General features: G+C 44.4%; 1 protein-coding gene across 3 annotated transcripts in view; it reads left to right on the plus strand.

The window, feature by feature from the left end:
- The window catches only part of CPLANE1 (ciliogenesis and planar polarity effector complex subunit 1), a 118,168-nt gene extending 111,066 nt beyond the window's left edge, over window positions 1–7,102 (plus strand). For all 3 annotated transcript variants that reach the window (XM_066378896.1, XM_066378907.1, XM_066378916.1), the window contains 6 exons: window positions 251–309; window positions 741–908; window positions 2,426–2,550; window positions 5,047–5,130; window positions 6,005–6,183; window positions 6,662–7,102. In XM_066378896.1, the coding sequence (XP_066234993.1) occupies window positions 251–309; window positions 741–908; window positions 2,426–2,550; window positions 5,047–5,130; window positions 6,005–6,183; window positions 6,662–6,835 (789 nt within the window). In that variant the 3' untranslated portion in view covers window positions 6,836–7,102. The remainder of the gene's footprint in view (window positions 1–250; window positions 310–740; window positions 909–2,425; window positions 2,551–5,046; window positions 5,131–6,004; window positions 6,184–6,661) is intronic.
- The last annotated feature ends 3,181 nt before the right edge of the window (window positions 7,103–10,283 follow it).

Here is a 10,283-nt window from a genome sequence, read left to right on the forward strand (position 1 = left end):
GGCAGAGCATTGCCCGGTAGGGGGATTGCTGGGTAGATCCCATTTAGGGCACATGTAGGAGTCTGTCTCTCTGCCTCTCTGCTTCTTACTTAAGAAAATGTGATAGTATTTTGCACTATTTCTTAAATAACACAATTATATGTTAACCTCCTGTTAAAATCGATTAGTAGAATTTTCACGTTTTCTATGGATCATTACAGTTTAATTATCTGTGCCATGCAATAATGAACTCTGGATATTTCTTGCGCAGTTTTACCTGACGTCCAGAGAAATCAGGCTGAGACAGAAGATGAAGCGTGAGAAGGATAGGTGAGTCTAGTCACTGCCCTGTGGCACGGACGGGCCTTAGGGGACTCTGGCTCCACAGTAGGCCCCTTTTTGTCAAATTATGGAAGGTGACTGCAAGGAATATAATTAGACTCCACCTCCCTGTTTAGGAACTTGCTTTCAAATATTATTTACTTCATTCAGTTTTTATGACTCTTATTTCTGCTATTCCCCTCCCCCTCCCAATCCAGACATGTGCATGCATTTTGCAACTCCCCCCAAAGGCCATAACTACAGGTACCTTTAATAATACAACCTGGTGGTTTTCGGACCTAGGGTATTTGATACTGCATTTGAAATACACTTGAAAGGTATTGAAAATAACAAATGCTAGGTGGCCTTCGAACACTGTGTTCCTTCTAGAAAGATGAACTGAAAGTGACTTTTACTAATGTTAAATTCTTTCTCTAAAGATTGCTGCTCTCAGACCACTTTAATCGTCGCATCTCTCAAGCGTACAGCCTGATGAATGAACTGTTATCTGAATCAGTGCAACCGCACGCAGCTGCACGGAAACCATCGCCGAACAAGCCCAGGACTGCTCAAATTTCCAGGCTGCAGCTCTCCCTTTCTCCAAAAATGTAAGATAAGGGTTGGCATGTCATTTGGCAAGACAATGTCAGGTGTGATAAGAAATGTAGCACTTCTGTGACCCAAGCTCACTGTATTTGCATCTACCCTGCTCAGAATTATGATGATAATATGGGGGGAAATGGCCCCTAATTATGAAGTCTTCATAAGTTTGTAGAATTAACCAAGGAATAAGACAACAGCATTAAATCTCTAAGATACACCATATTTCCCCATGTATAAGACGCACCTTTCCCCCCAAAATTTGGGGTCTAAAAACTGGGTGTGTCTTAGTGTCTTATACAGTTGTTGTAGATTTTAACTTGCATTTCCTACTTTTTCACGTGGATGAGGAGTTCTATGAATTTTATGATGAATAAAACTTGAGTTCAATAACTTTATGTAAAAACTTTTTTTCAAATTTCGGGCCCCAAAATTAAGGTGTGTCTTATACATGGGGAAATACAGTAACAGAGCATTGCAGCTTACCTAATGCAATTTGATATTCTATCATTTTTTTCCTTTTCTGTAGTCTTTGTTAATATTCCTCCCGTAGTTTGCTGCACCTGTTCTCGACCTGGCTGCGCTCTTACAGAAACGGTCCCCACCAGTTCCATTCCTCCCCGCCATCTCTTCTTCCCGCCCAGTTCTTGCTGATTCAGTTACAGATACTGTTACATATTTCTTCCTTAAATTAATGACCTGCAGTAGGTTTGGGCATGAGTTCATTATGCAGGAATTAAACCAAGAATGCTAAAGAAAAGTACCCAGGTGTAAAGTTTCTTATACATGGCAAACAAACACAAAATTATATTTGTGGACAATTTACAGTGAGCCACAATGGGCAACACAGTGTTAAAAATGACTACTTTTGACAAAATAAATGAGATTATAAACATAATTATCTAAGAGCCTAGAGAAAATGCCACCCAACACAAACCTAGATGCAGTCAGATCACAAGTGTGTGTGTGTAATTTGGGGTGTACTCAATATAGCAGATGTCTCTTGAATCTTTTTTAGAATAAAGCATGGACTTCAATACATAAATAACTGTCAAATGCATAGAGAATTTGAAATGGGTAGAGAGAGAACAAAAATAGTTTTTTTGAATAAAAGAATGGCCCTGGCCAGGTAACTCAGTTGGTTAGAGTATTGTCCTGATACACCAAGGTTGTGGGTTCGGTCCCGTCAGGGCACATACAAGAATCAACCAGTGAATGCATAACTTAGTGGAACAACAGACCAATGTTATATTTTGTTGAGTTATTACACACTAAATACGTATATATCACTGAAGTACAGAATAAGTGAATGGATTCATCTGAGGTAGAATTTGGGTTTTAAAAAATATAGTTTTATCACAGATATGAGATTCTAGGAATATATAATATAATTTCTACTTACTTTTTTCTTTTTTATTGAATTTATGGGTATGCAATGGTTAATGAAATTACATAGTACAATTCTATAGTACATCATTTGTATATTGTATTGTGTGTTCACCACCCCATGTAATTTCTACTTTAGAGAGACTCAGCGTGGTCACAATTTGCCAATAAACCGACCTGGAAAAGTCAGATATGTATCCAAACCAAGTTCCATCCCAAAAGGGAAACATTTGGGGCAATCTCAAGGCTCACCTCGGCCACATGGTAAGATGTAAAGCTTTTTTTATCTTGTGTAATTTGGGCCTCTTCTTTCTTGTCTCCCAAGTTGTCTTTTCATTAGTAAAACCTGTAAATCTTAGTGAAAAGCAATTCTTGTTTCAGCAGAAGACGAGAGCATGGTAAAGATTTAGCTGTACTAGAATTTCATTCTCTTGCTTTGAAAATAAGACCCTAGAAATCTTTTAAAACAAATGGCCATTTTGTAATAGAATTTGAACAGTTGGTAAATTAGATATGACTTATTTGGGAATCTGTTTCTTTTGTGTGTTTGGCCGAAGAACTTGATTTGCACACATAGGGGATATAGTCAGTAATATTGTAATAACTATGTATGGTGCCAGGTGGGTACTCGACTTATCTGGGGAATCACTTCATAAATTTTAACAAATGTCTAAATGCCTGAAACTAATATAAAATATTTCATGTCAACTGCAATTGACCAAAAAAAAAAGTTCCTCTAAATGTCAGGATGGATATATCACAGAAGAGAAGTACTACACAGGCTCAGATTGAAATGTTTTTTCCCTTTGAACATTCTTTTCCACATTTAAAGACATAATATCTGTCATTTATTGCCAGCTTTCTTTTAGTTAATTTTGCCATAGCTGAGTTTTGATTACTAAAGTAAAATATACTTATTGGTAAAATGATAGCACATTAAAATGTATAATCATAGCTAACATGGAGTCTTAAGTGTATACAGCTAAAATGTATAATAACTGTAACTAATGTTCCAGGTTCTGGAGAAGGTCTTAATTACAGCCCTGTTAGATAGGAACTATCATGTTCCCATTTAAAATGAGAGCACCAGGGCACAGAGAGTTGAAATAAAACTGCTTAGTCTCAGGCAGGGAGTGACAGAGCCAGGACTGAGCCAGCCCGGGTCCGGAGCCTACACGGCCCAGACTACAGGTCAGGGCATCGCCTCAATTTCGAAGATTGAAATGTCCAGAAATTCCAATCTTTCTGATAAAGCTTCATAGCTTGGTTACTTTTGGTTTTGTCTGACAAATTATAATAAGAAAATGCTGCGCTTTTTACAATAAAATTTAAAAACAGAAAACACTATTTTGAAATTTGCATTTACACCTGATATGTATTCCAACATTTCAAATATGTATTCAAATTGGCAAACATTTCTTACTATCAGATGGAAAAGTCTTGGACTTGAAGGAAATGTGTCTTTCTCTCAGACCTGTCTCGTGTCGGACCTGTATTGCTACCCTGTCCCGTGTAATCCCGGTACCCTGCACAGAGGCTGGTTCAACCGTGTGCTGTACTCCCTGCTCCCGCTCCTTCCTTGAAATTCCCCCTCACCCCTTCATGGCCTCGCCTCTGTCTCGGAAGACATCCCCGATCTTAATTCTTTAGTTCTCCTAAAGAATGAATTTTGACATCATATTTTCATTTTTAACTCGGGGCTGCTGCTCAGCTCCCACGCTAGCTGTGAACAGTAAGAGAGAAGTGGTGGCCGTGGTGCCTGAAATAGTTACCTTTTGTCCTCTGACCCATCAGTCACGTGTCACGTTCCCCTTGAGGCACTCCTGCAGGTCTCCCGTTGTAGTTACTTGTAAACTTGGGTCCCCTGCTGACTCCTGGCCATCCGGAAGTGCCCAGCCGGGGTCCCTACCACGTCCGGAAACCAGCCGTCTCCCCTGGCCACACTCCGAGGCTCAGGAGAGAACCCCGGGTCCTGCCCTGAGCCCACACAAGGCCAGTTCAGTCACTGCACAGATGCAGAAGTAAGGATCCATCAAGCTTTTTCGTTTTTTTAAATCACTGCAATTCAGCTGTAAAAGAAAAACTTTTCTGGAGACACTAGTGAGTTTGGCAGTCATGTTGCGCTCTATCTCCTACAACAGTTTACAGTTTTCTTGCTAATTTCTTCAACCCAGCTTGCAAACTTTCAGGTCCTTTTGTTTGTTTTGTGTTTGGTTCTATCACAAACAATAGAAAGGCTATGTGGTAAGTCCCTGAGAGGCGTCATCGCCACAGACAAAGGTCTAGCTTTTGGAATCCTCTGGGCCCCCACCCAGCTCTGTTGCTTACTTTGTGCCATCAGACCTATTATTTAAAACTACTTCATAGAATTATTGAAGATTTTAAGTGAAACATTTTGCGTAACATATACGGTTGCCGTTAATTCTGGAATTTAAGAAACCTTAGTTAATCATTCTCTGGTCAGAATTTAACTTGACACTCTGTCCAGGTGTTTACAGCTGAAGGCCACGTGCCTGACTGTTCCAGCTGCCAGGGATGCGGGCACAGCACATGTGCCGTCGGGCAAAGGGCCGCGGCCGTGCTCTAAGGACACCATGTCTCAAAGGAGTTTTCCTCCTGTCCCCTGCACTTTTGTTTTGCTTTCCTGGTTCAGATCAAACCTTCCTGTCAGGAGGGTTCTGTCCTCGAGGGCCTGACAGTGTGGTATGTGCAGAGTCACAGCGCACACAGAAGGGTAAAGACACTTGCTTGCCTTCGCAGGAGCCGCCACTTTTACCCAGAAGAAAGCTGGAGCCCGAGGGGCAGCAAGGAGGGCTGTGCTGTCTCCAGTTACCTTCCAAAAAGGTAGGGGGTAAATAAAGAACAGGAAGCTCCTGAATTTAACCAGCCCACAGCGGATGCCGAAGTGTGTGCCGTCCAGCTGTGTCGGGCTCTTGTTTCCTGGAGGCACCTTGACCTCTAAGTGTGTGAGGTTGGTGAAGCCGAGAGGGGCCAGACTTCACCGCTCTGACCCCTTCTTCCCTCTGCGGGGAGCCTGGACCGCTGTCCGGGACCTGCGTTTACTTCCCATCGCAGCCCCTGTCTGGGTGTTTCCTCAGGTCCCTGTGGGGTGGGGGCAGGGTGTGCCGTGACCCTGGCTGGGGGACATCACTGTTAGTGGGGCAGACGCGGCTAGGGCCTTGCGCAGAGTGGCACTGTGGGCTGATGGCTTTGCTGAGCTGCCTCCATATTTGTATCACTGGCTGTGCACAGATACTGACAGTCAGGAGGACAAAGGCCATACTGCATATCACCACGCTCAGCCTGATGCCTGTGCCGAAGGCAGACAGTAGGCAGGAAGACGCTAACGCACCGCTCGTAGGAAGCTTCCACAACACTGTCCATTAGAGGCCAGGTAGGCCCGACTGTTAGAATTCTCCCAGCGTTGAAGTTGGAACTTCTCCACAGTTCAGTTCTGTGGCCTCTCCTCCCTGTACTCTCTTGTCCGAGAGCTTCCTGTTATTTTTAAAATCAAAAGAGGCCAGGATTCAGTTTCCTTCTCTCACGCTGATGAGCAGGAATTGTTAGAACTCCAAAGTGAACAACTGTATCCAGACCTGGTGACTCAAATATTCGGTAAAATGTGACTGCCATGGATTTCATGATGGAAGTCACAATAAATGAACAAACTTAGGAATGAACCTGCCCCAGTGTTTGCTTTGCTCTCTTCCCATGAAAGGCTCTATGGCTCCATGTTGCAGTCCGCCGCTCGCGAAAAAGCGTGGGAGCGCTGGGCGCGAGCCTCTGACCCAGCAGGTGTGTGTTGAGTACGAGCGAGAAGAGACCGTGGTGAGTCCCTGGCTGGTACCTCCGGACATCCGTGCGATTCTCCACGGCAGTCACAGTCCCCTTCTGCAAGTAAGCATTGTTCTGGATTGCCGTTGGCCTAGTGATTCCTCTCTGTTCTTTGGGTTCTGTTTTCTTTTGTTTTGTATTGGGGGGATGTATATTTTTTTCTGTGTTTCTGTGGGGTACAGAGATACAGAAAGATCGTCAGGTCAGTTTGAAGTACTCATTCAAAGCAACTAATAGCCTTTATCCTTCAGACTTTTCCTTGACTTTTTGTATTTTCTTTTTAACTAAAGAAACACCAGAATGTAAGGACAGGTACTTGTGTATAAACCCGTCTGTCCTCTTCAGATCTGGTGGCAGCAGCTGCTTGTCAGGAGACGCCCGGCTCCCTGCCAGTCCAGACCTGCTGGGCAGCCCGAGCCCTGTGCCTCCCTGTTTCCTTCACCATCTGGGGGACGCGCAACTCTGGAGTCTTTGGTTCATGTTCCACTTAGATTTTTTCTCAGGCTACGACTAACACTTAGTATCTTCCTCAATTTGACAGGACTTGTCACCTACGGAAGATGAGCCAGAGCCTCCTGCTGGGGTGGGTGGCAGGGACAGCGTGTCGGAGAGCACAAGCAGCATCCTCAGCCAGCTTGACTGGAAGGCCATTGAAGACATGGTGGCCAGCGTGGACGGCAGGAGCCTGTCTGTCCACTGGGCCCTGGATGCGTAAGGCCTCAACATCACTGTTTCTAGAGCCGACAGCTCAGTGACGTACTTCCGGAAGATGTGGCGGTGGGAGGGAGGGAAGCAGTGAAAGAAGTGGCATGAATTTACACCTGCAGCCATATTCGAGAGGGAAAATAAACATTTCCAATTAGATTTGTCTTCATGGGAAAAGGTTCTTTGTAGACATTTTTACACTTGACTCTTTAGGCATAATTTTTTAATAATGAAAAGAATAAAACGTACCTTTCAAGCCAAGTCTGTGTAATATTTAAGTTCCTTTCAATCAAAATCTTCTATCTTGACTCCTCCTTTACTACCTCGAGTTTGAGGAAAACCCTCATGTAGATCTGATAGGAAAAGAGAAGACAATCACAATCTACTTGAGACGCTCAGTAATGAACTCCCTTTTAAACATTCCAGACTTCATCTGTGCGGGGCTTGGCCTTGGAGGAAGGAACGGGTAGATGCTCTGGGTGGTGAAGAAATGGAGTAGGATTCCTGACTACAGGAGGATCATGGTAACTATAGAAACCACTGTGCCAGAGGACTTTTGGTCAAAATTGTAGAGTAGGCAGATGCTGTGCTCTCCTCCTCCCATAACCATATCAAAATTTCCACTAAATTATGAACTAGGCATCATTGAGAACCACCTAAAGACTAGCTGAACACAGTCCTATAAGCATATTTTTATGCTTCTTTAGAAGCAGCCACATTGAAGCTGGTTGGAGGGGAGAAAGAGCTTGGCTATGAAGTCCCCCCGAGGGGCGAAAGGTTTCAGTCCCACAGTACTGTCGGTGCTGAGAGCTCAGGGCTGGGACTCATAGAGAAGAACTAAATCGACTAGTTCAGGGCCAGGGCTGGAGAGGAAGGGGCTGGGACAGCTCTCCCCGCAGAGGGCAGTGGTGGCCCGCACCACTGTTTCTTGTTGAGTCTCCCAGCCACCCCGGCTAACACGAACGGCACAGCCTCGGTGTGCCACGTATCTCTCGCAAAGCTACTCCAAGTGTGGAATACGAGGTGCTGGTTTCAGCTTATATTTCACTCCCATCAGCCCCATACCAGCATAAGCAGTGGCCTGTCTGGGTTTGAAACATAGCGTCAACTAAGTGGCCACAAACCCATCATAAATGGCAGCTGGCCTCAGCTCACATTATGGTACCCGACACGGTCCCCAACCCAATGCTAGTGACAGCCAGCCTTGGTTCAGGGGACAGGCTTTCCCAAGCAGCTCCAAGTGCAGCACAAGCAGCAACCAACCTCAGATCACATGGTAGCACCTACCAGATAGCTTCGAGCTGGGCATAAGTGACGGCTGACCGTGTGCCAGAGCACCTCAGAAGAGGCTCCGGAACCAACCCAGCCAGTGGCCAGCTTCAGACCGCACCCAAGTACTGCCCAACCAGCCCCACAAACCACACATCCAAAGGGCAGGTTTGGTTGGCACTAGAGCAACTCCCACTCCATAGGAGCCCCTTCTGGCAGCGCACCCCGGGTAGTCCTGGCCAGCCCACAGAGCCGGCAGCTGGCTGAGACGCCAACAGCAATCAGGGCTCAACCACAACAGGGTGCACATAACCCACACAGGAGGCACACCTTGTGCGTAGCTTGTGTGACCAGGGAGACTGCCAACAGGCCCACAGAACACTGACTACGTAAGGCCACTTCTGCCAAGACCAGGAGGTGTGGTAGGTCTTCACCTTCACTTAAAAGACATAGGGTGGCTAAATGGGTAACAGAATAAGGTCCTTACATATGTTGTCTACAAGAGATGCACTTCAGATCAAAAGACGACTGGAGTAAAGGGATCGAAAAAGACACTTCATGAAAATGGAAGCAAAGACAAGAGGCGGGGGTACCAACACTCACACCAAACAAAATACACTTTAGAACAAAGGCTGTCACAGGACAAAGAAGGACTCAACAATTCCACTTTGTGGTATGCATCTGAAGAACCCCCAAACACTAAATTGAAAAGGCATGTACAACCCTATGTTAATTGCAGCATTATTTACAACAACCAAGATATGGAAACAGCCCAAGTGTCCACCAATAGATGAATGGATGAGGAAGAAGTGGTGTATATGTCCAGTGGGATTTTTTTTGTGTGTATTTTTCTGAAGCTGGAAACAGGGAGGCAGTCAGACAGACTCCTGCATGTGCCCAACCGCATGCCCTGGCACGCCCACCAGGGGACGATGCTCTGCCCATCCAGGGTGTCGTTCTGTTGTGACCAGAGCCATTCTAGCACCTGAGACAGAGGCCATGGAGCCATCCCCAGCGCTCGGGCCATCTTTGCTCCAATGGAGCCTTGGCTGCGGGAGGGGAAGAGAGAGACAGAGAGGAAGGAGAGGGGGAGGGGTGGAGAAGCAGATGGGCGCTTCTCCTGTGTGCCCTGGCCTGGAATCGAACCCGGGACTTCGGTACGCCAGGCTGACGCTCTACCACTGAGCCAACCGGCCAGGGCCTGTACAGTGGAATTTTTAATGACTCAACCATTAAAAATAACTCTTGCCATTTGCAACAACAATAGGGATGGACCTAGAGGGCATTGTGCTGAGTGAAATAAGATGGAGAAAGGCAAATTCCATATGAATTCACTTATATGTGGAATCTAAAAAACAGAGTAGAACAGAACCAGACTCATAGAGAACATCCTGACAGTTGCCATATGGGAGGGGGTTTGGGAGAGGGGTGAAAAAGGTGAAGGGATTGAGAAGTACAAATCAGTAGTTAAAAAATAGTTACAGGGATGTAAAGTATAGCACAGGGAACACAGTCAATACTATTGTAATAATATGTGGTATAAATGGGTACTAGATTTATTGGGGTGATCACAAGTTATATAAATATCTAATTGGGTTGTATGGCTGAAACTAGTATGTCAACTATAATTGAAAAATCATTTTAAAATTTATTTTAAAATAAAAATTTATTTTAAAATAGTTATTTTAGGCCTGACCTGTGGTGGCGCAGTGTATAAAGCATCGACCTGGAAATGCTGAGGTTGCCGGTTCGAAACCCTGGGCTTGCCTGGTCAAGGCACATATGGGAGTTGATGCTTCCTGCTCCTCCCCTTCTCTCTCTCTGTCTCTCTCTCTCTTCTCTCTCTCTCTCCTTTCTAAAATGAATAAATAAAATAAAATAAATAATAAACAAACAAAAAAACAAACTAAAGTTAAAATAGTTATTTTAAATGTAAATGGACTAAATGCTTCATTCAAAAGACAGGGTTCTGAATGGATAAAAATCAAGACCCAGATGGGTAAACACAGTCTGTTCAATAAATGATGTTGGAAAAACTGGACATTTACAGGCAAAAGAATGAAACTAGACCAATTAAAGACTTAAATGTAAAACCTGAAACCTTAGAATTCTGGAAGAAAACAGGTATTAAATTTTCTAACATTAGTCTCAGTAATAATTGTATATGTCTCCTTGGATAAAGGAAGCAA

The sequence above is a fragment of the Saccopteryx leptura genome, chromosome 1 (genome assembly GCF_036850995.1).
Source record: "Saccopteryx leptura isolate mSacLep1 chromosome 1, mSacLep1_pri_phased_curated, whole genome shotgun sequence".
NCBI lineage: Eukaryota > Metazoa > Chordata > Mammalia > Chiroptera > Emballonuridae > Saccopteryx > Saccopteryx leptura.